At 39.7% G+C, this 27,675-nt stretch overlaps 2 protein-coding genes across 2 annotated transcripts; one reads left to right on the forward strand and one right to left on the reverse strand.

Moving 5' to 3' along the window:
* Positions 1 to 781: 781 nt before the first annotated feature.
* Positions 782 to 15,471, reverse strand: tmem68 (transmembrane protein 68). Its single transcript, XM_083907792.1, has 9 exons — positions 15,393 to 15,471; positions 15,207 to 15,306; positions 12,790 to 12,963; positions 10,414 to 10,513; positions 9,435 to 9,602; positions 6,584 to 6,777; positions 6,317 to 6,377; positions 4,500 to 4,639; positions 782 to 1,035 (listed from the first exon to the last, which is right to left on the reverse strand). Exons 2-9 carry the CDS (start codon positions 15,264 to 15,266, stop codon positions 931 to 933), a joined length of 1,002 nt encoding a protein of 333 aa, XP_083763918.1. The 5' UTR covers positions 15,267 to 15,306; positions 15,393 to 15,471; the 3' UTR covers positions 782 to 930.
* Positions 15,472 to 16,230: 759 nt separating this feature from the next.
* On the forward strand, positions 16,231 to 26,144 carry tgs1 (trimethylguanosine synthase 1). The gene is made up of 15 exons (XM_083907945.1): positions 16,231 to 16,366; positions 17,432 to 17,499; positions 18,917 to 19,038; positions 19,476 to 19,560; positions 19,809 to 19,895; positions 20,038 to 20,595; positions 21,499 to 21,625; positions 21,792 to 21,878; positions 22,131 to 22,269; positions 22,661 to 23,009; positions 23,080 to 23,247; positions 23,703 to 23,849; positions 24,631 to 24,847; positions 25,142 to 25,220; positions 25,873 to 26,144. The coding sequence occupies exons 1-15, from the start codon at positions 16,239 to 16,241 to the stop codon at positions 25,987 to 25,989; spliced, it is 2,478 nt and encodes an 825-aa protein (XP_083764071.1). The 5' UTR covers positions 16,231 to 16,238; the 3' UTR covers positions 25,990 to 26,144.
* Positions 26,145 to 27,675: the final 1,531 nt, after the last annotated feature.

Consider the following 27,675-nt stretch of genomic DNA (forward strand, 5'->3'; position numbering starts at 1 on the left):
TTTCTCTTTCATGATAAGAGAAATTGTCTTATTGTAAGTGCTTTTCATCACAATAATATCTTATTTTGTCTCATCACTACTCACACATGTCTAATCAACTACACAAGTCTCACACTCAAAGAACTAACCATACCAGAATCAAATATTAAGAAATTATTGCAACAAATCCTTCATTTATCCATACAATAAATTATAGAAAAAAAACAAAGAACATAAGTGGGATTCCACTGAAGTTAATCTCATCTACACCCTGTTACTGTACTTCTGTAACCTGAGGTCAGTGTCCTCCACCGTTACCGTGGTAACAGTGACACTGATGCATTCATCACTGTACACTCTGCCTGGACAGACACTGGACTAACCTGCAGCCTGACAGCCTGTCTGTGTGTGTGTGTGTGTGTGTGTGTGTGTGTGTGTGTGTGTGTGTGTGTGTGTGTGTGTGTGTGTGTGTGTGTGTGTGTGTGTGCCATCGTTTGCTTTGCATTAAGTGAAACTGAAGATGTGTACGTTCAAAGTGCTCCAACAGTTTACAGTTACATGCAACAGTGTGCAGTCACAGGCACCACACTTCATAGACATGGACAGTGATGGACCCAAATAAATGACTAATCCATATTAAGATTCTCACCAAGTGTGTCTAACACTTTTCAACAAATAGATTGAATTACTGAGAATGGCTTTGACCAATCACATCATGTCAAAATAAAAAAATATCTACTATCTTTTCATTTATTATTTTCAGTGGTAACAGACATCGAGTCAAATATCACAACGTCGGGATTCATCCTGGACATAATCAGATGTCAGGGAGTCAAAGTAAAGCACAAATACACATTTAAAAAGAACCTCAGCAGGTGAGAAAGCAGTGACCACACTTGGACTGTAGCTGTCAGTCTGAGCTGGTGTGACACCGACACTGTACTGCTGATGTTAATGACCTTTGGGTTTCAAGCGGAATCTCTCCAACAAGGCTCTCAAGATGTTTCCTGGGATCCGCTGGTGCTGATTTATCAGAGACTGGACTGCCTGCTGCACCTGCACAAAAAAAGCCATGTCAGCAGCATTCGCTACAAGGACGTAGTGTTTCTGTGAATAAAACGTGTGTTTCTGTGAATATCTAGAGGAGGCCTGGGGCCTCATTTATAAACGTTGCGTACGCACAAAAGAAGGCGTACGCCACTCTCTACGCAAACCATGGGATTTATAAAAAGAGAACTTGACGGGAAAATGTGCGGTCCTCCACGCCAACTCTGACCCATGCGTACGCACATACCTGGGGTAAGGCGAAACTGCGCCACTGATGGCAGAAGAAAGAAACGGGAGAAATGTGTGAAACTGATCGTGTGAAATAAATTATAAGTTATATTACCTCTCATATATGAACAGTTTATTTGCAAGAAATGGATAAAAACAACTACATTTCTACAACGAACAAACAAACTAACTCCCTGGAGTGCACACGGGAAACATAATGATTTAGGACAATAGTAAGACAACAGTAGGGCAAATTATGTATTCACTGATATCAGGGTAATTCTAACACGTGTAGCAGATACCTAATCGACGGGCATATAAAGGCAGGTACTCACAATGCGTCATGGCGCACAATGCTTTGGCACTGTTAGAGGATGTGGCAAACGGAAGGATACGGAGGGAGCGGAACTTCCGAGACGAGCTAGATCCACTGGCCAACAGTGATGAGTGGCTGATGAGCCGTTTCCGACTCCCACGAGCTGTCCTCTTGGATCTGTGTGCGGCATTGGGCCCATCCTTAGAGAGGAGCACCCGCAGAAACCACGCCGTGCCAGTCCCGCTCCAAGTGCTCACAACACTCGGGTTTCTGGCGACAGGTGTTGTGCCAATGTAGGTATCCCCGACAGAAAGTGTTCACCCTGGCCACGGAGGCGGAGGCAGAGAAACAGTGGTGCGCTTGCTTTCACCCAAGTAAATTAAAACTAAAAATTGCATTGTTTAATGATTTATTTTATGTGTACTTCACATACTAGTCTATAACCTCTGGTATTATTAACAGCTTTCTTCTATTCTAGCCAAAAATATGGGGGGATACAAATTATGGCAGACAGGTAAACAGTCTGAATTAATGTGTTTCCCCCCATATCTTTGCCAGAGGTTATAGAGTAGTATGTGAAGTATACATAAAATACATCATTAAACAATGCAATTGTTTTAATTTACTTGGGTGAAAGCAAGCGCACCACTGTTTCTCCGCCTCCGCGGCAACACTTTCTGTTGGGGATACCTACATTGGCGCGACACCTGCATGGGTGTCCCCCTAAACCTCCGTCACCTCTCCACTCAGGAGGGATTCCCCGATGATCCCCACCAGTTTTTCATCCAGCGGGGTGAGCTCCGGTTGGCCTGTTCCTCGCCCGTGGCACAGACGCTCTGCCTGTGTGACTCCAGGCGCTTTTTTGCGTCTACTTTAATGTCTGATCACTTTTTTTTCACCTCGGCCACACTCCGACCTTCTGATGAAACAGCATTGACATTATCCGCCACATGCTGCCACTCTAGAACACCAAACAATAAAGCCTTCCTCTTCTCCACCTCCCCGACAAGTATTTCCACCTCGTGAAATTACGTTATTTGGCCTTTCTCTCCGATTTCGGCATGATTTCAGTCATGAATCAATATTTATGAGGGGCGTTTCTCTGAATATTTATCGGCAAATATAGGCGTGGTATGACCCGCAAACAGGTGCGCCACATTTAGAGTAGATTGTGATTTATAAAGGGAAATCAGCGTAGGACGTGCGTGCGCACTGTTTTATAAATCAGGATATTTTTGTGCGTAAGCACTTTCTGTGCTTCGTGCGTACGCCGATTTTGACGTCGGTCCTACGCACAGTTTTATAAATGAGGCCCCTGGACTATGAAAGGATTTTAACTCAGGCTTAATGATCATCAGGAACAATTGCTGTGTTTCCCTGATTTTACTAGTACTGCTCTAGATTAAATACCTACTCATAGCAACTCACAGCACGCATGCATAAAGTATCGCTACAGCAGGTGAACAGTCAGTGCTGGATGAGGTAAAGTCAGTCAGTCCCAGTGCCATCTCAAAGTGTTCAGCTTTTACTAAAACCTTGTTCTTTTGTTACACAGCCTCTATATTAGCCCAAGGTCACGTAAGATCTAGTTCAATTTAACAATGAAAAAGGCATTTTCAGAGGCAGAGTTCTGACATCAGAGTGCTGATGTGAGTGATGAAGAGTGCTGGCCAGTTATGAGTATGTGTGATGTGTTATGAAGCCTCAATTATTGAACAACTGACAACTATATATACTATTTGTTGGTGAATAATCCTGGGCTCAACTCACTTTCAAACTGCAAATCCAAAATCCAAAATGTAAACTCATTGGCCAGCCAGCGTAGAGGCTTTCCAACTGTCTTGTTATTGGCCAGTACCCGGAAGTGACATATTCATCACACCCTCAGCTCCCCCCTCTGGAACGGTGGATGCACTGCTCCTCATTATCAAAACTTTGTTTTAACAATGTTTAAAAATAGCTTCTTCACGACTCCCCGCCGCAGTCCCTATTTATGACTTTGACCCGGAGTCAGACCCAGAGTCAGAAGACACTGTCGCTCCTGAAACACCTCCACAACAGACGTTATTCTTCTTCTGCGGTTCAATGTACGCAACCGGATGTGCCCGGACTAGTGCCCGCAGCAGGACGATCTGCTGTTCAGGGGACCGTTGTTTACGTAACCGGACCGGGTTTTTTCAGAGATCTCGCTGAGCCCGAGATTACAATAAAACACAGCGCTCTCTGCAATGGCTGAACTGTTTGTTTTGAACCTTCAGGGCTTCTTAAACAAGGTAATGACGCAGATACACAATAAAGAACAGCGTTAATCGGAAACTTCCGGTCTACGTCCGCTTTAAATCACAGCCCATCGTTGTAGTAGCTCAGCACAAGAGAGAAGTGGGTGTAATGAGGAAGACGTAGCTGGTGCTGGAGCCAGATAAAACCAACCAATAGAAGCTCTTCTCTCATCCACCAGCATAGACAAAGAAGACTGATTTGCAAGCAAACGTTTTCAACTTGAAAGCAAAGAGGACTTATTTATAAGCAAAATGGTCGTATGTTTTTACTTACATTAGTTTTGATTGAATTTTAATAAATATATTCTCTCATATTTTTATTTTTTTTCAATTGCAACCTGTTCTGTTTCAATCTCAAAAATGTTTTTGGATTGTCACTTCCTCTTTCTTGCTCTCAAATCTCTTTTTTGGTTTCAAATCTATTCTGTTTGATTGAATAATAAAGGAACTAAATTCTCTCCATACTTCTGACGCCCATGCACCCATTTATACTAAAACAAGGGTCTGCATCAGTCAAGCATTCCACACGTTCCTTTAACATGAGAACATATTGCTGGGCAGGATTTGTCCCTCAGTTGTATGTCCTTGTATGTCCTGTATGTAATAGTGGAACTCCTCACATAAGCTCAACCAAAAAAAGAAAGGCTCACCTTTTCTGCCAGCTCTGCAGCCTTTATATTGGGGTCATATGGGATGGGATCCCCAAGGAAGGTGCGGAATTTTACAGGAAATCCACCATAGATGGGTGCTACAGGAAGACGGAACCTCTCATACAGCCAGCGGAAAAATCCTGGCCATAGACAAGAGAGGATATGAGAGAAATCAAATAAGAGTGCAGGTATCATCAAATCAAGAGGCTTTCTAACACATTATCAGATTATACATGAGGTCAAGAATAAGATTGGTTAGTTTTTGTCTTCTTAAACAAAATCCTTCCAGACTAGGGTTTAATCTCAAGAAATGGGATTCCTGGGAAATCTAATCAAGACTATTTCCCAGAAAAATGAATGATAGGAAATGGGGGGGGGGGGGGGGCATTATTATTATCTGTATCATGTTGAGCGAACTTTGTATTGTCATTTCCTGGATGTCAGTGAATGCATCTTCACGGTCAGTGATGCTAGAGGCCTGTCAATCACATGGCTCACACACACATACACACTCCACTACACTATAAGATAAATCTAAAATGATATAGCTGTTGTAAGCCAGATACCCTCCCTTAATGTGGTCGTTAACGATTACTAGAAACTATACCTGTTATACAAATGAATGTTCGTCTAATGTTGTTTATGTTTGGTTCTGTCAAGTATGTTCGGCCTCTTTTATAGCACTTTAATTGTCATCGTTCTCTCTCCCTCCCTCCCTCACTCCCACTCACTCCCCCATCTTTTCCCTTCCCTTGTCTGTCCACTCCTCATCCCCCTGTCCAGTCCGGTTGCCCACACCACATAATCATATAACAAATAAACAAGAATAAATATACTGCAGGCCGAGTATCAGAAACTCACCCTGTGCACAGCAAATCTGACACTTTCTTTTCTTTTTTCACTCCTGTGTCGCCTAGATGTGGTTACATTGCCATTTAAAAATTATAATTGTCCTAGAGGTAATAAAACGGCTCTCCTCCCAATGTCAAAAAGGCTTTTATTTAACAAATACACTGGTGGAGACATTCTGCAGGATTATGTTGTAGAAGGCAAGGGAACCTTTTTTTCGCCTCCCCTTCCAACAGGGACATAGGCTTATCGAGAGTAGGCCTTTGCTATCAGACTGAACGTTCTGTTCTTTTTAGTTCATAATGTTTTTTGTGTGCCAAGTGTGAGTGAGAAGGAAGATGTTGAGAGGACAAAATGCAAAAACCCAACTCAAAACGGTGTCTTTGAATGTAAATGGGTTGAGCGATCCAATGAAAAGGGGGAGTCATTGCAAAGCTAAAAAAGGAAAAGTCAGTTGATTTTCTACAAGGAACACATCTATCAGATCAAGAGCATGAACATTTTAAAAAGCTGGGCTTTAAAAATACTTTCTATAGTACATACAGTTGTGTTCAAAATAATAGCAGTGTGTTGTGAATAAAGCACACAATCCTTATAATAGTTTGTATTTCCATGCATTGGGAACACTGCACATTATATTCTAAATCATAACGTGAAGAAAAATATATAATTTAATAATTAAAACTTGTTTTAATTATTAAAAAAACAACAACAACATCATCAAAGCAATGTATCAATTATCAAAATATTCTTTTTTATTTGATTAATTTAGTAAAGGATTTATCATAGCAGTAATCAATTAATCATTGCAGGCCTGTGTTCATCAGTGAGAAAGATTGTCCTGTTATAAATCGACTGTCACATAATTAACGTATTGGGATGTAATTATTATCTGAGGCCATATAGAGCATAATGAGTGACATTTTAATTTCCCATCACTTGTAATGTTATCTTGTGATTTCACTTACTGAGTGTTCCCAGAGACCTGAAGCCTTCCCGCACATTCTGCGTAAACATTGGAATGACTGGCTGAAAGAGCAGAGAGAGCAGAGGAAAGAGGAGATTAGAATGGAGAACGTCCTTCACTATATGAGGAGAAAAAAATTATTTATTCAAGAAACGTACACACATAAAACATAAGTAACATCAATGTGAAGGAATTGATTATGTGAATCTACAATTATTGCAACTTTAGGGGTCGCAGCAGTTTTTTTCAGGAATTGCAGACGACTCACCACTTGAGAGTCGATGGCAACTTGGGCGAAGCCTTTGCGTTTGCCCCAGAGAAGGGGGTAGGTCTCATCGCTGAACAGAGCCTCGCGCACTCCTCCTGGCGAAATCCCCAACAAGTGACCATTCCTCAGAGCCCGCACACACTCTTCCTGAGGACCGTGGATCACACTGAAAACTTCCAAAAGTAACTTGAAGCCTGGAGGGACAGCATAGAGACGCAGGGAGATTAAAGTAGAGAAAAGTAAAATATACAGTTAGGTCTATAAATATTGGGACATTGACACAGTGGTCTTTATTTTGGCTCTATACACCACTACAATGGATTTGAAATAAACAAACAAGATGTGCTTTAACTGCACACTTTCAGCCTTAATTTGAGGGTATTTACATCAGGTGAATGGTGTAGGAATTAGAACACTTTCTATCTGTGCCTCCCACTTTTTAGGGGACCAAAAGTAATGCAACTTAAGTTCATGACATGGCAAAGTAACATGGATCATGTAAAGAATCACTGACTTGTGTGACAATAGATCATTTTACAATCTTCAAATCATGATGCATCTTGTTTGAGAGACAGTGTAGTCTAAACCCAACTGTTATTTACATGTCACACTTTATTTACAGTATTTTGGATTTGTGTGTTATGTGTTTGGCTCATAACGAGTCCCCAAAGTGACATGAGAAAAAAAAAAGTATATCTCAAGTTTCAAAGTCGAGATCTCGAGTTTCTTTTGACTGCCAGCCGCTCAAACTTTTTCAAGTGTGGCAGTGTGGTCGTTTGAAAAGGAACTCTGTGACTCTTTGGACTACGATGAGATCATCCCTGTATTCAATGCACAACCCAGGTGTTTGCGCCTTGTTTTATAGGTCATGAAACAAGCAAAGGTAGGTCTGTTGTGAATTTTTCACTGCTTCATATCTTCTTGTGAAGGAATTTAATTTCATTGTTTTGAGTAGCTCATTTTTTTCTAGCACAGAAGCCAAATTTCCTCCAGACTTCATTGTATATGGTCAATTTAATAGAAATTAAAGCTGTGTTCTTTCATAATTCATACATTGCCACAGTGTTTTCATTCTTTGCTTTGATTTTCCAGCAAATGTGTATTACCTGCGCATGTTCTGTTACTCATGAGCTGACCATGGTACTGAAGCAGTGTGCTGATCAAATGTTCTGTTACTCATGAGCTGACCGTGGTACTGAAGCAGTGTGCCGATCAAATGTTCTGTTACTCATGAGCTGACCGTGGTACTGAAGCAGTGTGCTGATCAAATGTTCTGTTACTCATGAGCTGACCATGGTACTGACGCAGTGTGCTGATCAAATTTTCTGTTAATAGTTAATGTTAATCTGTTGCCATCATAGTTAAGGCGAGAATTCTGTCTGATGTAGGCCTATGTTATAATGTATATTACTGTTAGGGTTTACTGGCACTTTGTTCAATTAAATGATTAATTGTGTCATGCAATAGAGTTCTTTTTTTGGGCAAAGATGGCCCACCCACTTTTGTACTGGCCCACCCAAAATATTATTTCTGCCTACGCCACTGCTTCAGAGCATGAATGAGGCTGAGTCTAACGGAGATGCAGCTTCAGGGAGTGAGTGGTCCGTGGGATCGTCTGACCTCAGCTCTGACAGCGATTCAGATTCTCCCTGTTCGCAAAAAAACTGGAGTCTCGTACTCCTGCTTCTACTGTCACTAATTCAGGTAATTATCCAGGCATAAATTGAAACTCTAAGTAAAAAGCATTAGTAAACAATGGTATTATCATAATCAAACTATAGGGCAGGAATATCACCACAGATAACTTTTTTTTACTTCACTTGAGTTGGCAAAAAAAGTTGCAAGCCAAGAAAAGCAGCATGGTTGGCACAGTGAATAAAATAAGAAGAGCTTCCCCGTGCGCAAAGACGTAAATGCCGCTGTTAGTGACAGCACATCACTCACCATGTATCAGGGAAAAATCTCCAGTGACGTGTGGTCAGGGTAGGCAGTAGGCAAATTAAGTAAGAACAGTCAAAATGATAGTTGTAGTAGGTACGTAATTCCCGGTAGTTCAAGCATTAATAATTGAATTGTGTAATTTACTTGCATCACAAAATGATAACTTAATTGTGATAATGTTCACAATAATTTAGCTACATGTCACATACTGAAATCAAATGCTGTTGTTTCAGCTGTTATGGGGGTTATTTTGATGCAACACACGTATTTGTAAAGACACAAACAGATAAACACACTAGTAAAGTTGTAAAAGTAAAATGTTCGAGCAGCTGGTAGTCAAAACAAACTCGAGAGCTCAAGTTTCAGAAATCGACTTTGAATAAAAAATATATTTTTTTTTTCTCATGTCACTTCAGGGGCTCCATAGGCTCACCCCCTGTGTGTAAAGGCCTTTATTTTTTCAGTGTTCCCACTCAGGTACTGTGTATGATTGGCATATTAACAGTACATAAAGAAGGCTACATTTAACTACAGGGACACAAAGACAATCACTCTCTTTGTACTTGAGAGTATTTGTTTTCCTCTACTTTTTTAATTATCAACAATATAAAACACTTAATAATGTTAATTGGTGTTTCCCCGAAAATCTAAAAGTTGAATGTAATTTAATATGTACAAATATAACTTAATGTAGTATTATTATAACAATATTATAATACAATTTTTATAATACTTTAAATATTGTCCGCTGTTTATGCCAACAAAACAACACATGCGCAACGTGTTGGAGGAAGTCATGGGTCAGTTTTCATTATAACTTCATAGTAAGTGCTGTGCTGCATGAAATCAACTTTGAGACCTCTGACTGACATAATGTATGTATGTAAGTAAGTGTGCTTGTGTATGAAACCTGGAATCTTAAAGAGGATGTGGTCAGCGACAGAGTGACATGTCCGCCCCTTGTGGATGATAACAGCGGCCAGGAAGTAGTAGTAGTCGATGGGAATGGCTCCATGATAATAAACGATGAGTGCTGGTCCTTCATCAGGGATTTTCTCCAGTCCATGGATCTCATAGCCTGTTGAATGATTTACGTGTTATTACAGAGGAAAAAAAGGATATGTTCTGTGGCCTTAAACGCTTTTAAAGAGAAAAAGAAATTAACAAACCACACGTGGGTGCTGGAAATGATGGTACATGTACCATCATTTCAGAAAATAGACCTTTGGGCCATTTTTGGGTTATTTTGTCTTTTGGCTTGTGCTTTTGCAGAGCAGGCCAAACGTCCCTGGGCTGGAGTTGTTCATGTCGACTGTGAAGTTAAAACCAGCAATCACACAAACTCATTGTTATATGATATATGGAATCAGGGTCCCCGGTCCTGATTAAAGAAATACAACCAACTTATCCAGCCCTTGTGACCCTGACATAAGTGATGTGGCTTTATAGTTTTCATACAGTATCTTAATGGTTTGAGCAGATAAAAAATGTTGAATTTGATTAATTTAATTTTACTTTCAAGAGTCATGTACCACAATGTGCACAGCCCACATGGACTTTTGGCGCATTTCCACCGGCTCGGCACAGTAAGAGCAGAAGACATGTCCGGGACTATAGTAGAAAAGGGCCATTTCAAGACTAAAACAAAAATACAATTCAATAGCAATTCATAAAGAATGAAAAAAAAAAAAAAAAAAACATAATTTCAGACATCAAGAAAATAATAAAATATGTATTTCACTTAATATTCATCAGACATAGATAAAAAAGTATTCTATCCGTCGCTACTTTCTGAAACAACCTCAGGCTATATTTCTGATGTGCTGCATAAAAAAAACAAGATGTCATGAGAAGGCCAGTTTTGATGAAGGAGGTCCACAGTGTCTTACCATGCCATATGGCTCCATGTCCGTCCCACAGAGTAGCCAGTGTCTTCCTGGCTCCATCCCACAGGTTGTTGCAGTAAGCCTCCCGCAGCTGATTCTTCCTCTGTTAGAATCAAACATCAAGAATCATAAGCTTCTGATTGAACCAGCAACATATTTTAACATCCACACATTTTATTTCAACAATCCAATGTTAATCAAATGTTATTTTTGCCTGTTTTTGTCAATGGATAACTCAAAAACTAACAAGAGTTTGTGACATGATTGTCATTTATCATCCACCAGTACATCTGGGAGATTTTCTCGATGAGCTAGACACCGTGCTCTCCACCATTCACGAGCATGACTGCCCCATGATTGTCCTAGGTGATATGAACATCCACTTAGACCAGGGATGCCAGGGTGAAATTGGACAGGGACATTGTCCAATTTCACCCTTTGTTTTCAAGTGAGACCTCAGGGGGCCGGATTACACTTTCAGTCTGAAAAGGCCAAACACTGACTCCACAAATGGATATGTAGGAAATTTGAAATTATTCATGAAGGCCTACACGTCAAAAAGAAATTGCATTGGCACCAAAATATCCTCACAATGAGGCCTACAATTACATACATTACAATTACAGCCTAAAGCAGGAGACAGTTACCCTCTAAAAACGCAACATTTTGCTATTCATGCAAGTAGACACACACACACATTTCTACACCCATATCAATGTCCCTTTTTATGTACATAATTCAAACAGTTTATCAGTAGTTAGTTTAGATTAGAGGATTGATGTTAGTTTTTATCATTATTAATCAACTTTAATGCTTTAATAAATTTTAACCTTTATCTTAAAGTACTGTTTCGGTCTTTTGTGTTTGCTTTTTTGTGACAAGGTTAATTGAAATAAGCCAGTGTACGACCTCACACCTTCCCTTCTTAAATGTAATCCTAGTTAATATTAATATGCTTATTATTGATTAGTGATAACTGATAGTCGAGAGACACTTTAAGGTCGTTAAGTCTCCTCGCTTTGAGAGGAGTGGTGCACCGTTTTTGATATTCTTAAGAAAATTAGTAATATAATTAATTAATAACATTAATCATTCATACTCATATTTTCTCACCAATTATCACCTTAAATCACAACAACTGACACACGGAAAAAATTCTCTACCTTCAACATTCTACTCAACGCTCCGCCTTCATCGCCTGCTACCAACCTGACAGCAGACACCCTTGAGTCATTTTTATTGACAAAGTGACAGCCATCAGCAGTTAGTTCACTGCTCCTCCAGTAAAGGGCCTCACCAAACCTCCAACATGTTGCAATCCTACTACATACTCAGCATGCAGAAGTCCTACTGCATCTTTTTGGTAATTTACCCCTCTCAGAGAGTGAGGCTTCTAAACTCATTTCATGTAGTGTCCTACCTACATGCTCCCTGGACCCCATCCCAACCAACCTCCTGCTATCCATAGTTCCTACTGTCACAGCAGCAATCGCACATGTGATCAATGCTTAACTGACATCAGGTACATTTCCTACTGCATTCAAACATGCTCAGGTTTCACCACTGCTCAAAAAACCTTCACTCACTCCCACTCAGGTCTGCCGGTCTCTCTCCTCCCATTCCTTTCTAAGACCATTGAAATGGCAGTGTTTAAGCAAGTCACAGAGTTCCTCTCCTGAAATGACCTCGACCCTAGCCAATCTGGCTTCAAAAGTGTTCCAAAGTTTACCAGAAGTGGATCGAGAATGTTAACAGAGGGGTCTTTGTTCCCAACAGCAACAGCACTGTAACTTTTGGTCAAAACTCGTTGGCGTTGTATATCAAGTATAAGGCAGAGTGTCGGTGTGTTGTGCGTCATGCCCAGGTGCAGTATTCACAGCATTTAGAGCAGAATCTCAAGCATGCAGAAAATAAGCAGTGGTGGAAACTTGTCAAAACAGTGACTGACAGCAGCAAAACATCCTCTGTCCCTCCACTAGTCAGCGATGGTCATATATGTATAACATACAGTGAGGCGAAAGGTAAGGCTGAGCTTCTGAACAAGACTTTCACTGCAAATGCTCATCTCAATGACAATGGCAAAACTTGTTTAGAATTGGAGATAGTGTCAGACTGTGTACATGCCAGTCTTGATGTTGCCTCTGTTTTTAGGCAAAGTATACTGAAATGTCCTTCAACTCAACTCATCACAGACTCCAGGGCATTCTTCACTGTTCTACAAAACTGTGATAGCAAAACTCCCCAAAAGTAAGTAAGCTGAAGAGGCTTTGCCTGTCAGATAGGAATCATTTATCATTAAAGTGGTTTTAAAAATGTAAATGGTAAATGACATGAACATTGGTTCACTGTTCATAAAGTGTAGGAGGAGCATCTGCGTACCTTATAGACGTGAAGGAAGAGTATAGACAGGTAAATCAAGATGACGATGAGAAATGGCAAGATGAAGACGATAGCCAGAGGAGTGAAGACCCACAGCAGGTACTCCAACACACTCAGGTAGTCCTCCACCTGACCGAGACCGGTCCATTCCTCCAATGCATGGAACACACACACCTGAGGAAGAAGAACAAATTACATTTCAATCATCTGCAGGTGCTGGATTGAAACTTCAAATATCGATGTTTACAATTATGTAGTTATATAAATATATATATAAAAATATATATATATATATATATATATATATATATTATTACTTTCTGTGGGTCTTCATAGTTAGGTACCAGGAAGTACATCAAAAAGACAAAAAATAAAAAATAGCAATTTTCATCAATCAAAGTTTCATAGTATTTCATCAAAATCAAAGTTACATCAGAATATCATCTGTCTTATTATATTCAATGGTTCCCTCAATACTAATAATAAGTTATACAGATCCAACCCTAGCAACCCAGGCTTATTCCAGGCTTTTAATGTACCGTTAATGACAAAATCTGTTGATTTCACACTGTCCTTGGAAAAATTGCTAACAGTAATATTAGGGAGATTAAGACCCCCTTCTGCTCTTGGATAATACAAAAGTTTTATTTTCAATCTACTTGCTTTATTTGACCAAATGAACGAATAAATTATTGAATTTAGCTCTTTAAAGAATATTTTCAGAGGCGTTATAGGAATAGTTTGGAATTTAAATAAGAATTTCAGTAGCCAAATCATCTTAAAGAGATTTATTCTTCCTATTGAATTAACATTCAAGTCTTGCGACTTCCTAACATGTTTTGTAAAGTATTTCACAAGTAGAAGAAAGTTATCTTTATACAACTGGGTCTTATCACTCATTCTTAGAGTTATTCTTAGACATATTTATACATTTATATAATAAAAGTTGTTCACTGAAACAATAAGATGTCCAAGGCTCTGCAAAAATGCATGAAAAAAAGAATATTCTACATAGGAAATTTATAAAATACAGAACGAAAGAAGCCGAGTTAAAATGTAAGAAATATAAAAACAAATTAACTTATATTATGAGGGTATATAAGAAGGATTATTATAATAAATTACTAGAGAATAACACAAGTAATGTGAAAGGAATATGGAAAACAATAAATAAAACAAATTAAATTATCAACAAGGCCAGGTTAATATTATTTGACCAGAACAGAAAATGAGGAAACTTGAATGTATGTAGGTATGTGTTTGTGTGAGTATGTGTGTATATGTATATCTTATTTTATTTTGTATTGGTGTATACTGTTTTATACAGCATGGCTGCAGTATATAAACATATTAATTGTGTAATTATATGATATTGTAAAGTGGGAGTAGGACCAAAAAGGCATTATGCTTCTGCCTGCTCCTTCTCGAATGCATAGTGTTTATTTATTATCATTATTATTACTTTATATTGTTTTGCATGACAGAATTTATTAATCTGCTTTATTTTTAAGTTTTCAGATATATATTTTTTTCTGTCACAGTATGCCAAGTGTTTGAGATAAATAAAAAAATAAAATCTAATTTTACTCTGGCCCACTTGAGATCAGACTGCTCTGTATGAGTTTAACACTCCTGGTGTCGAGGCTCAGCCTATACTTAAAACCCCTGAGGGGTTGCTAGACATGCAACTAGTTCACATACTTTACAAGTAATCACTGGCGTTGCGTGTCTAGGGAAATAAATCAGACTTTATGTAACTTATATCTGTATATCTATATTTTTTCATGCTCACCACAGTTCTCCAATAATTCACAGTGTTCATTCAGCCATACAGTCCAATACAATCGGCATGTAGACGAGCAGAACCGGAAATGGAACCCACAACTTTCCAGTTAAAAGATGACTCACTCTACTCTGCTACTGTCAGAAAACCTCAGCACATGAAACACACATTTATTTTTTGTTGTCTCTCATCTCATTTAAATCCAGTAACCTCGGCTCATGTTCTAGTGACTTCATTTTTCATTTCAAAATCGATCTGTGGATTATTTTCTCATTTTAAGATCATCATAATTTTGAGATATGGAAAAACACTGATCGACATTTATCAACATTGTTTGTTAATCATTTTATGGACTAATGTGGCCTTAGCAAAAAGCAGTATCTTGTTAGACAACACAGTCAGTGTGCTATTTTTGAGTAACTACAGCAGTTTGCAGTATAACACACATGAGGAGCTGTTTAGGGTTCAGTGTTCATGCTCAAACACTTAAGTCAGTGGATACCAACACTATTCAACCATTCACACGGTTAAACTGCAGAACAAAAACATAAACCGTAGCTTTAACTACATGAATTTCACATAATTTCAGAATGTAACAGGCAGTAGTAAATGGAAACGTGGACAAGTGTCGTACCAGGAAGGAGAGTGGGTCCTCTGCTCCCATCAGGCAGGACTGGTTCCCAGTCTTTGACATCCTGCTCTGCTGTCAGCCTCAGGATAGAGTCTACAGGTGACTGAAACAACACCACAAAACGCTGTGTATTTACTCAATGACATTTAGTAGAACTCCTTGAGGAAATACGTTAAAAGTATAACTCACGAGTCACGACATCCAGTCTGGTCTGTTAGAGTTGCCGCATGTTATCTGTGGTTTCATTAATGTCTGGACTGACTTTGCGGGGTCCACGTAACAGCGCCAGTTAAACCGAGGGTTAGGATACGTAACGATAAAACGCCAGCGACAGCGACACAAACCACAGAAAACCTCACATCACACAGTCACTACGTCTTCCGAGAGTTTACAACAGCACATACCGCTATAAATGAAATGGTACACATAAACCTGTTGGCCAACAACTTCCCCCGGAGCTCTTTGAGCGGGACACACTGAATTGTTGCATTTCAATGTCCGGGGGAAACAACGAGAGCCGTACATGATTAGTTCCACTCATGGAAAATTCATGCAGGAAACAAAGAACTGTTACAAATATGCACTCTTCAAAATAAAAATTTACGTATCATTATTATTATTACTATTGACTATAATAATAATAATAATAATAATAATAATAATAATAATAATAATAATAATAATAATGATCAACATGACAGGGAAATTCACGAGATCATCAGAAATTAAGTAATTGTCAGGGATGAAAAGACATTATAACAATAAAACTTGAACATTCCAATAAAGTCAGAACATTTTTTAACCAATTAAAAGAAACCAAAGTCATACAAAACTGGTCCATGTGTTAAAATAAAGTCGTGACATTATTGGGAAATTAAAATGAAACCCTGCATAATTTCCGCAACGGTTGTGATGACACCCCGCCTTTATTTTGAAAGGACGGTGGCGCCGCGGAAGTGTTGTGATGAAGCGCAGCCATGCTCCTCCGGGGTCAGGGTTGAACTGTGTCCTGTGTGTGTGTGTTTGAGGCTCGACATGATGCCGGAGAGGAGCAGAGTGACGGTGGTGGCGGAGCTGTTGTTCAGCAGGAGGAAGCAGAGCTGGGAAGACGCGGATGTGCAGGAGGAGAGCGTTCACTGTCTCTGCTCCAGAGCCTTCGTTCAGTGAGAATCTTTACTATCTCTGATCTCTCTCTCTCAGTTCGTTCACACTTCAGCTTCAACTGGCTCCAATCTGTTTTATGTGGCTTACATGTGTTTCACTTGTGTTTCTGTCCTTAAATTAAATTTCAGCCTCTCCTCTAGATGGCACTATAAACTACTTACTTCACCTTTAAAGATGAAGATGAACTCTTACACATTGTAAAGATGAGTTTAACACTGCCTCTTCTCATGTATTTCCTACTTGGAAGAGTTTGGATCACCCTCTTTCAGACAAGTGCCGCCCACTGCTCCTGTGCCTGGGGAGCAAGGGGGGATTGTGTGCCTTGCTTAGGAGCACACCAGTCCTTGACCCATCCTAGGATCGGAACCAGCAACACTCTTAAACACACTTGAAATACTTTTCCTGCCCCTTTACTCTGTTTAAAGCTAACTGGGTTAAATGTTGTTGTGATAAGTATACTGTGTGTGCTGTGGGTGAATGCACTATGCACTTGTTCACAGTGTTCAGCCTTCTGTCTTTGTCTGTGGTAGCACAACCTCATGATTTATTATAACCATATTAAAGATTCTTGTTTTAACGCTGTTTTTTTAGTGTGTATCTGCGTCATTACCTTGTTTAAGAAGCCCTGAAGGTTCAAAACAAACAGTTCAGCCACTGCTGAGAACTCTGTGTTTTATTGTAATCTCGGGCTCAGCGAGATCTCTGAAAAAACCCGGTCCTGTTACGTAAACAACGGTTCTCCTGAACAGCAGATCGTCCTGCTCCGGGCACTAGTCCGGTTACTTCCGGTTGCGTACATTGAACTGCAGAAGAAGAATAACGTCCGTTGTGGAGGTGTAATCTTGGCAGGTGATGAAATTAAGTCACTGGTGTGTAGCGTGCAGTGCAGTGGAAATGCAACAGATGTATCACTAAACGAGCTGCTTCCACATGCCTAAAAACAGTTTTACATATTAGTTTACAATGATTACAGTAATATCATGAATCACTATTGTTTTTTTCTGGATAATGGTGACGGGACATGTTGATGCCATGTTGAATTTGTGTTGTGTTCTTGTGTCCAGGGACCGGGAGCTGTACCGCTCTGACAACAGACTGCTGTCCTTTGTGCTGATCCACGCTGCAGTCCAAGGTTTGTTTGTCAGCATCTCAAAGTCACGTATTACTGTTGGTCATAAGTCAAGTCTTAGTTCACCACATGTGATACCATCAAAAATATTCTCGGCCTTCAAATAAACATTTTATGTGCTCAGTACATTTGGCAACAGTCTTGTTTTATTACCTAATGTAACAGTATTTTCATTCTGTTAATTTCACAACAGACGAGGCAAATTAATCTCTGCATTTGGACATCAGAAAAACATATATGTATAAGTAGGCAAAAAGTCCAGTATTGTGCATCCCCATTTAACGTCCTTATTAGTATTGGATAAAGATCTTGGACCCGTGAAGGGCAGCGTTACTCCTCCCATTAGTATTAGAAGAAGAAAAAGAAGACGACTAGTTTTATTTAGACTGTCAGTATTTGGGAGCACTATTGGGTCAATGTGCAGAATTAAACCTCTTTCACACCACTGCCCTATCCACTCTGTGCATGTGCGAGACTTTATTCCAAATGTTGAGGGAGATTTAAGAAATACAAGGTTCATGTCTGAGCGACAGTTCTGACAAGAGACTAGAGAGAACAGAGATGAGAATGGCTGAAAGGGCAATACAAAGAGATCTGGAAAGTTAAATGAGATGTCAACACAAAAATGACATCCTTCACATGAATATTTAGTAAAGATAGCAGCGGGCATGAAAAAAAAGACCTGGAAATTAAATTTAAAAAAGTACACATTGAAATATCTCTGTTTCAGCACTAAACCTGGCATTTTTAAAAATTTAAATGGACTTTACTGGGTAGTTTGTGTCGTCTACCATGCTGCACGTGCAGAACTGATTGTGAATCCAGGTACATATCGGGTACTGACCACACGGAGGCCACACGGTCTTGTACTGCCACGTTTCTTCCAGAGTGTATTTTGAAGTGTAAGCTCATTGCGCAAATAATAAATCCAACCAGGGTTTCCCCCAGTGTATTATAAGCCTGGCGGGCCGCAGCGCAGCGCACGCTTGTCCAGGTGCCGATTGAAACCCAAGTCCAGCCTAGACCAGGGGTCAGGGGTCGCCAAGTACATTTTTCCTAGGGCCAATATTTTTCAAAGCATACAAAGAATACTGGGCCAAAGCATCATATCTTCATCAGACTAAACCTGTTTTTTTTTCTGCTAAACTTTTTCTCTCAGCTAAACTATATAACAATTTTCTATGAAAATGGCAAATTTAAGACCGGTGTTGGTTTAGAAAAATAAAAAAGTAATTTGCATTTGCCACAGATTGTTACCTGCGTCTTAAAACTGTTTACATTTGTTTACAATTTATATTAATTTCAATTAAAATGTATTTTTAATATCAACCCGGCAACCTGGTTGCCAGGTTTTGGCCCCTGGTCCACCGGTTGCTGACCACTGCCCTAGATCAGTAACAGCTATGTGTAATACTTACAGAATCCAGTGAGGAGGAGGAGGAGGAGGATGAGGAGGATGAGGTGTTGGATGAAGAGGCTCAGCTGATGGCTAGCATGGGTCTGCCTCTAGCCTTCACCAGCTCCTCTGGCCAAAAGAGAGCAGTAAGTCCAACCTGCTGCTGAATCCCTGCATGTCTGTGTGCTGTTATTACTATATTTCCCTGAATCTGAAATATCCAGATTAGCACCATTACCTCACAGCGAGAAGATCCCTAGTTCAAATCCTGTCCTTCACATGTTTTACCTATATGTGGGTTGAACATACTCCAGCTTCTTCCCACCATCTTAAGACATGCAGACTGTTAGTAGGTCCATTGGAAATTAGGGCTTATTATTAATATGTATCAGGATTTTGCCTAAAAATACCCAGATATTATGTATTAGCCATATCGCCCAGCCTTGTCATTTAAAGGATATTGTTGCAGCCCTATTGGCGATTCTGATTGGCCACAGGTGTGAACACAAGTGTGACTGAAATGACTAAGAGAACTTGTTGCGTCTGCTGCTGTTGAATGAGCCTGTTCTTGGTCATGTGACAGGGCAAGAGGTCACAGAGGAAGACTGACACTATCTCTGAAGATGAAGAGGAGAAAGATGAAACACAGATGCAGGATAACAGCAAAGGTGAATCACTTAACTTAATCATATACATGACGAATATGTCTAAACAGAAGGATTATCATGAGATTAAAGACTATTAAACCAAGCAGCCTAGTCAGATTCCTCATAGTTCTGTATTAAGTGAGTTATTAACAGTTTATATCAACATGATCTTATGCTTTATAACCTCCCTCCACAGATATTAGACATCAATTGCACCAATTGTTTCTTTGTAAGAAGGTAACCTCTGATTTGTTTTGGGTTTTTTTCAGCCGAAAAGAAAGAAGTGTCTGATCCACTGGCGGAAGAAGGAGAAGTAGTAGCAGGGATCCACAGTACTGGCTGGGAAACCTACTGGGGTAAGAAGGAGGACATGAAATTGAGTATTGTGTCAGCTCATCTCTAGCGTTAATATGTTACAGTGATGAAAACAAGTCAGATCAAACCATTCAGTGCTGCTGCTGATGCGTTTCCTCTCTGTTTGCTGTGTTTGCACTGAAGCTCAACAGGGTGAAGCTCTTCTGTGGAGCAGCTGGCTGAATAATCACCCAGAGACTGAGCTGCTGTTGGCAGAGGATCCAGGAACAGCGACTGCTCCATGGGACAGCACGGAAACTAAAGCCGAGTGGGACAAACATGCTGCAGACATGTACTACTCCTACTGGGAGCAATACTGTTACTGGGCTGCACAGGGATGGACCACTGACCAGTCTGTCTGTACTGGGAACGGCGGCGGAGAAGCAGCTGCAGGAGTGATGGACGGAGGCTCAGTGGAATGGAAGGATGGACAGACTGGAGCTGAGAGCCAACACAGAGAAGAAGAGAAAGCTGATGATAACATAGACGTTTTGAAAGGCCAGTTTGAACAGAACTGCACATTAGAAGCGAGTGAGAGCGGTGTGGCGGACTCGGACAAAGACAGACATGAGTGTGTGAGTGTGGCTGATGTCACAGTGCAGTCAGAGGAACAGTTCTGCTGCTCTGATTCTCCTTCTGATGGTGAGAAGGATTGCAAACAACCCACAAACAACATCCCAGAGAACACAGCCAAACATACAGGTAATAGCTCCGACTGTGTTTTTCATGCTCGTAAGTATCAAAGTAAAGTTTTGGGATGTATATTTCATTCAGATGCTTTCTTGAAAGGTGGTTGAACGATTGGTGGTAATATTTCAGGAAACTTGTGACTATGACACATTGAAATTAAAAGCACTCTCTGCACTGATTGTGTTGTTAAAGGGTAACTAAGTATACAAGCAGATCAGTGCCAAAAGTTTTATTCCTCCCAATAACAAATTCAAGTTTTTCTACTGAACTCAAAAAATACAACAATGTATTCAAATTTAAAGGTGCATTATGTAATAAATCTAAAGCAACTGACCATAAAATCCTCCTAATATGTCACAGAGACTCAGGAATAATGTTCATATAACAAACTGAACTCACCAACAACAACAGTACAGACAAAATATTTGCATTAAAAATATATTTTGCAGACCGCAAATCATGTTTTTGTTTTGAAATCATGTTTTGGCATGTGGCGCCACCTACCGCCGTCTACCAATCCTTGCAGTCAGTAGAGTCTCTTCTGCCGAGCAACCACGGGTTGCCAGTTACGTCAGAAAACGAAATGAATTTGAATGTAGTAACCATTTTGGCCACATTCTTACATATGGCACCTTTTAAAAAAAAGAAAGGAAAAACTTTAAATATACTTTGATTCTGGAAATATTTTGAATACATTATTATTATTATTATTTTTTTTTTTTTCATAAAATGTTTTCCTGTGTTGCAAAACACACCTTTGATGCCACAAAAGCTTATTTCATATAACAGTTATTCTGACCAAAAATACATGTGATTCATGGTATGGTACATTATTATAATACTCACAGATGTCATCTTATCTTGGACCTCCAGTTTGAATATTAATAACATCACCAATGCTATGTTTGGGCTCAGATTCCCAGCACGCTACTGGCAGCAATGACAGACAGCGAGGCTCAGTGAATAAGATGTCAGACAGAGAAGATGATGATGATGATGGTGACAAACCGCCAGGAGGAGGACATGCTAAAATCAAGCGCAGGTGATTTTCATGTATTATGTCCGTAATAAAATCACTTCCTCACAGCTCACACACTGATAGAGACACTGGTTACTGTTGGGAAAAAAAGTGACAAATTATTTAGTAATGGATTCCTGATGAATTGTTGCAGTTCTACTTTAGTCCTGACTCAGTGTTTTGTGTTCAGTCATGAGCTGGATGTGGATGAGACTCCTCACCTGACAACTGAGGAAGCTTGGCATCAACTGGGACTCAAACGCAATCCAGAGCCCATGTGAGTCTGATCATTCCATCTCCATTTGTACAGTATATATATTTTGATTGTGCTCTTTTTTTTAGTGAAGTGATCCTAATGGTCAAAGTGTATATATGTACAATATCAAAACAATAGAGATGATATTCAAACTGGATACTTGACATTTACATCATTTCTGTGTTTATTTGATCGGTACAGCATTAGTGATTAGCAACATCAGTACTAATACAACATGTAAACGTGTGTGCGTGTGCATGTGCGTGTGTCCAGGTTCGACAGTGTGTTGAGCTTTAAAGACAGTGCTGGACCGAAGCGTCAGAGGTGGACTAAGAGGGTCACTCACAAGATCAACAAACACACCCGCTTCTCAGACGACACACAGTCACCGGTTTGCTCCACTCTCTACAAGGTACTTCCCTGTTGTGGTTTGACACTCTGAGGAGAAAATGATTGACAGATTAATTGATCACACCCCTGCTTAGTACAATACATTTCTTACATACAGCTGCTTTAAAGGGTTGAAAACTTTCTGGAAATGTATTTGGTGACCCAGGTTTATCTGTGAATCCTGATCCATTCTCTTCAGTCACGTCTACGTTCCACTGTGTCTTTGACAAACAAACATAACCTCAATCACTCCTGGCAACTGCAAATGATGTGTGATAATATGCACCGCGTAAAGTTGTGTTTTATGTTGTCAACACTAGAAAAGCTTGACATTGCAGTAAATACAAACCATTTCAAGCCTCTGAACTCAGTCACTCATTACAACTAACGCGTGAATCGTGTTTCCTTCACAGGTCCAGGACTTCCTCAGAAAGAGCCAGGCAGAGACAGAAGTGAGTCCATGTGAGCAGACTGAGACGAAAGAGAGGACATCACAGGAACGTGAGGACACTCTTCTGTCTGTGGGTGAAGAGCAGAAGAAGAGGAGGACAATGAAGGAGAAGGAGAGTGTTGAGAGAGGAGGTGAAGAGGCTGTGGAAGAAGAGAGCTGTAGTTCTGTGTACAGTTCCGATGCAGAGAGGAGGAAGAACAGCACTCTGGATACAGAGAGGAAGGATGAGGAGGAGGAGCAGCCTGGTCGAGAGATGACGCGTCCAGAAATCCCTGACTTCCTCCTGTGTGAGGAAGCTAAAGATGACAGCGGTGAGCACTGGGCACAGCATGTGTCACATGATCATAGTAGTGCAGTGTAATAATAAACAAATGTGTGCAGAACTTAGTGTGAAAGGTGGAAAGAGGAAGACCAGGAAGCAGAGGAGGAAGCAGAGGAAGAAGCAGCAGGTCCCTGCAGAAATGGCAGCTGAACCTGAGCTGGCCAAATACTGGGCTCAACGTTACAGACTCTTCTCTCGTTTTGATGAAGGGATCAAACTGGACAGAGGTCAGACTCCTAACATGTCATTTCACTGCCTTAAGAACCAAATAAAGCATGTTAAATAAAGAAAATCCATCTCTATGACACTTGGATGGGATGTTAAATGGTTGTATTGCACATCAAAATAAGTTAATGGTAGATTTCCATTGTTATAATATTTAATCTACCTGGTCATCATACAGTAGTGATTTATTCAGTGCCATAAGGAGAGTTGTACATTTTTTCAGAACTGCGATGCAAAAAAAAATAAAATTGTAAAAGAAAATTGTAAGTTAAAGGATAGGGATGCATTATTGGTTTTAAAATGTATTATTATAGACTGAAAACCTGCTTGATTTCTATGCTAGCGCCCTCTACAGCTTCTAGTTTGTTTTTTTTATCTTCATTTATTTGGTACAATGAAGGCAAAGTATGTATACATCTGCTGTCCACACCTGTGTAACAGCATGCATGTGTTGCAGAGGGTTGGTTCTCCGTGACACCAGAGAGGATTGCTGAGCACATCGCCCTCAGAGTGAAGCAGAGCTTCTGTGACTCGCAGCTCATCATTGATGCTTTCTGTGGCGTCGGAGGAAACGCCATCCAGTTTGCCCTCACTGGGAAGAGAGGTCAGCCCTGTGTGTGTGTGTGTGTGTGTGTGTGTGTGTAATCTGTGCGACCTTGTTGAGACAAATATAGTTAAAAAAAACTAAAGTAACTCAAGTTAATTTCAAATAAATGTAGTCAGGAGCTTTAATAAAAAAAGAAACAGCAAAGAAAGCAATGCAATGAGGAGAATAGATGGAGCAACTGCAAAAAACATAAAAGGTGTGTGTACACTGGGTTCAAAATTATCCAAATTATATTTTTCTCTGATTTTTCGTATATAGTCTTTGCAAATGACAGTCAGCATCATTTTTAAGTCATCAACAGTTAGAGTATAATTTTAATATTATTGAACAAATCTGAGAAAAAATGTAAGTTGTATAATATTTGGAACGCGGTATATATTACAATTAGAGTGCATACCAGGATTTCCCCCTGAAAAACTGCTAAGGCCGGTGGTAGGACCTCTCGGGTAGCCCACCACCAGCGGCCCACAGCGTTTTTGTTAAAAAAAAAAGTTTGCAGGAAATTTTAAATTATGACTATTATGTGTTATTGTAAAATGTCAAATGTCTTGTTTTGTCCACAAACCACGATTCTTCAGTTGGTGTCAATGATATCTTTGTTATATGGAGCAAAGAAACCGGAAAATATTCACATTTAAGAAGCAAGAAAACTTGCTTTTATTATTCAAAACACTCAAAAACGATGAATCGTTCATCTAAATAGTTTATGATACATTTAGAAATCAATTGATAATGGATTAATCATTGCAGCCCCACACTGCACTCTCTCTTCTCTCAGTCCTGGCTGTTGACATCGACCCCGTGCGTCTGAACCTCGCACGGCACAACGCTGACGTCTACGGCGTATCTCATCTCATCGATTTCCTGCAAGGTGACTTCCTTCAGCTGGCGCCTCGTCTCCGTGGTGATGTGGTCTTCCTGTCTCCTCCATGGGGAGGACCAGACTACCTGACTGCTGACGTGTTTAACATTAGGACCATGATGGAGCCTGATGGATATCCTTTTTTGTAGTAGTATGATATAGGTTTAAACAAAGGATGTCATAGTCAGCTAAACTAACTACCTGCTTATATAAAGTAGAGCTTTAAAGTAGAGAAACTGTCTTTTTAATCACATCAGTCTTCACAACTTAAATCCCTCTAAGTCTCTTGATCTGGACAGTGTTATCAACTGTTCACATGTCAATGAGTGACAGCCTGTCTGTCCTGAAGCCTCATCATGTGGACAGAATATCAGCTAATATAAACAGCTGTTTCTTACTTACTAGTTTTTTCCTTAACTGTTGACACGTTTCAGATTTTTCGTTTGGCCAAACTGATATCAGACAACATTGTGTACTTCCTTCCTCGCAATGCTGACATGGATCAGGTCTGTATGTTTTGAGGGTGTGTGTGTATGTGTGTGTGCATGTGTCAATATGGTGGCATTATTAAGTATGGGGGGCCGTGTAGGCCATAATTCCTTTTTTACCTCTCACATACACAATTTTACCTCTCACATACTCTTTTACTTTGCACATACACAAATTTACCTGTCACATACAATTTTTTTTTACCTCTCACATCACGTCGCTTTTCCTGTCTGGTGCGAACTGCTCTGTTAGAATTTACGCGGTTCAGCAGCGGCTACGGCAAAAATAGAACTGATACCTATCGATAGCGCTACGACGAAATGAAAGGTCATGAGTGTATTTTCAGATCATGTCTGTTTACAGTGTACTGTCACTCACTCTCCTTTGAGAAGAACATTTACCCTAAAAATACCCAGATATTATTTGTAGGCCATATTTCCTAGCCTTAAAGAAATGTTGATGTGATTTATATCATAAAACAATATGTCATGAGAAGCCCTAACGTGTGGCGTCACCTTTTGGTTTGACAGAACTTGGAAAGATGATGCAGGAATAAATTTCACCAGATTATTCAAATTGACTAACAGTTGAGTTAAATGAATAGATTTCACGTGTGTAGTAACTTCAGTGATCTTCATGGAGTATCTCTGTCTGTCTGTCTGTCCACAGATCGCCTCTCTGGCTGGTGCAGGAGGAAAGGTGGAGGTGGAGCAGAACCTTCTCAATAACAAGCTGAAGACTGTGACTGCTTACTTCGGCAGTTTGATCACATCAGACAGTCAGTGACCACCATGTCAGGATTTCTTCTTCCCACAAATGAAACATGACTACTTTGACTTTGTGATTTGCTCCAGGACTGTTCCTGTCACAGTGTCACACGTCTAATTGAGTTTTTACGAATGTGTTGGAATAAGTTAAAACTTAAAAGAGAGTTTTACTGCACTATCTATTTTATCGTTCTTATATGTTTAAACCATTTTGAACCAATAAATGTTTTTTATAGCCTGTTGGACTTTTCCCAGTAAATAGACATGGGTCACTGAAAGTGCTGTTTTTGTTTGATTGTTGGTGTTTAATGGGGATTAAGATAAGGTTTACAATACAACTTAAGTATATTGGCGTAGTTTTTTCTGAACAAATAGTAACAGTTAAATTGAGGGAGAAACGGTCTGATTGTCGTTATCGTATCCATATTTCAAACAAAAGTTTGTTTCTAATGTCACATTTAACCTGGACATACAGCAGGAGGTAACACAGGAGGTTATTTTAGCTGATGAAATATGAAAACACTTTTATTTATCACCTTGTGCTTGCTCTAAATAAGAAACTGAGAATCATAAACTGAGCCACTGCAGAGCCCGACTAAACCAACATAGCATTTTGCTCTCATATTTTCATGGTCTGAATTCTGAAAAGCACAAAAGAATGAGAAGCCAGTGATTAAAAACAACAGGGAGGCCAATTTTTATACACAGAACATGAACAAAAAAGCAAAGTGATGCTTGTGTGGCATTATCAAAAACCACTGTGTGTCATTCAGTGTCAAAACGGCATGCTGTTACAGTGCAGTCCAAAGAATACAGATGCAGTACAATCAAAAGTCAGCAATTTTAAGCCGTAGGTTTTAATGCGTGGAGGAACATTCATTTTCATGTAGCGTCATGAATATAGACCAATACGATTCCCCGGTCTTTCTATTCAAATAAGCTACAAACTAAACAGGTAGACTTTGATTTGTAACAAAAACAGTAACTGATGCACATATCATGCATCCCTACATGATATCAGCCATATAGAAACTAAATTCTCTCACCAACACAGCGTTTTTCCGTTTCCATTGATCCACAAAACAAACTAGAAACAGTGACTGAGATGTGACACATCAGTTAATGCATCCAGATCATCTGTTTTGATCATATTTAAAGATTTAGAGTGTGTCAGCTTCTTAAAAGTCGAGATGTCGTGGTTTATTTTTGCTCCTCTGTTACAGTAAACATACAAAACAATGCATTTTAAGGATCATTTGAAATCCAAATGTATTTCGCTAAATTATAAATGAATTTAGGAAGATAATACAGTTATTGAAAATGAAAATCCATTCTCACGTCCTATCCTACTGATCTGCTAAAATCCTTTCTGTACACACACGTACAAAATGCAGTTTACTCTGAGTTCGTCAGTATTATCAAGTACAGTGAACACTACTTTACTGCTGCAATTCCATTAAAATGGAAAAGTGTGAGAGTGGACAGTTGCTTGACCCCACCTTTCACCCCTATGTCAGCTGGGATTGGCACCAGCGCCCCCTGTGACCCTCATGGGGAATCCTAAAGCAGTTGCAGATGAATGAGTGAAAGTGAGTTTATCATTACATTATTATTGTTGACCTTTTTAAGGTCAACAATGCAAGATGCAAACCCTTTTTTTTTTTGTCATTTTGATGTTTTTTTAGTCTGGTTCTTAGGGATTGTT

This window comes from Microchirus variegatus (genome assembly GCF_963457635.1).
Source record: "Microchirus variegatus genome assembly, chromosome: 21".
In the NCBI taxonomy this organism is placed as follows: Eukaryota; Metazoa; Chordata; class Actinopteri; order Pleuronectiformes; family Soleidae; genus Microchirus; species Microchirus variegatus.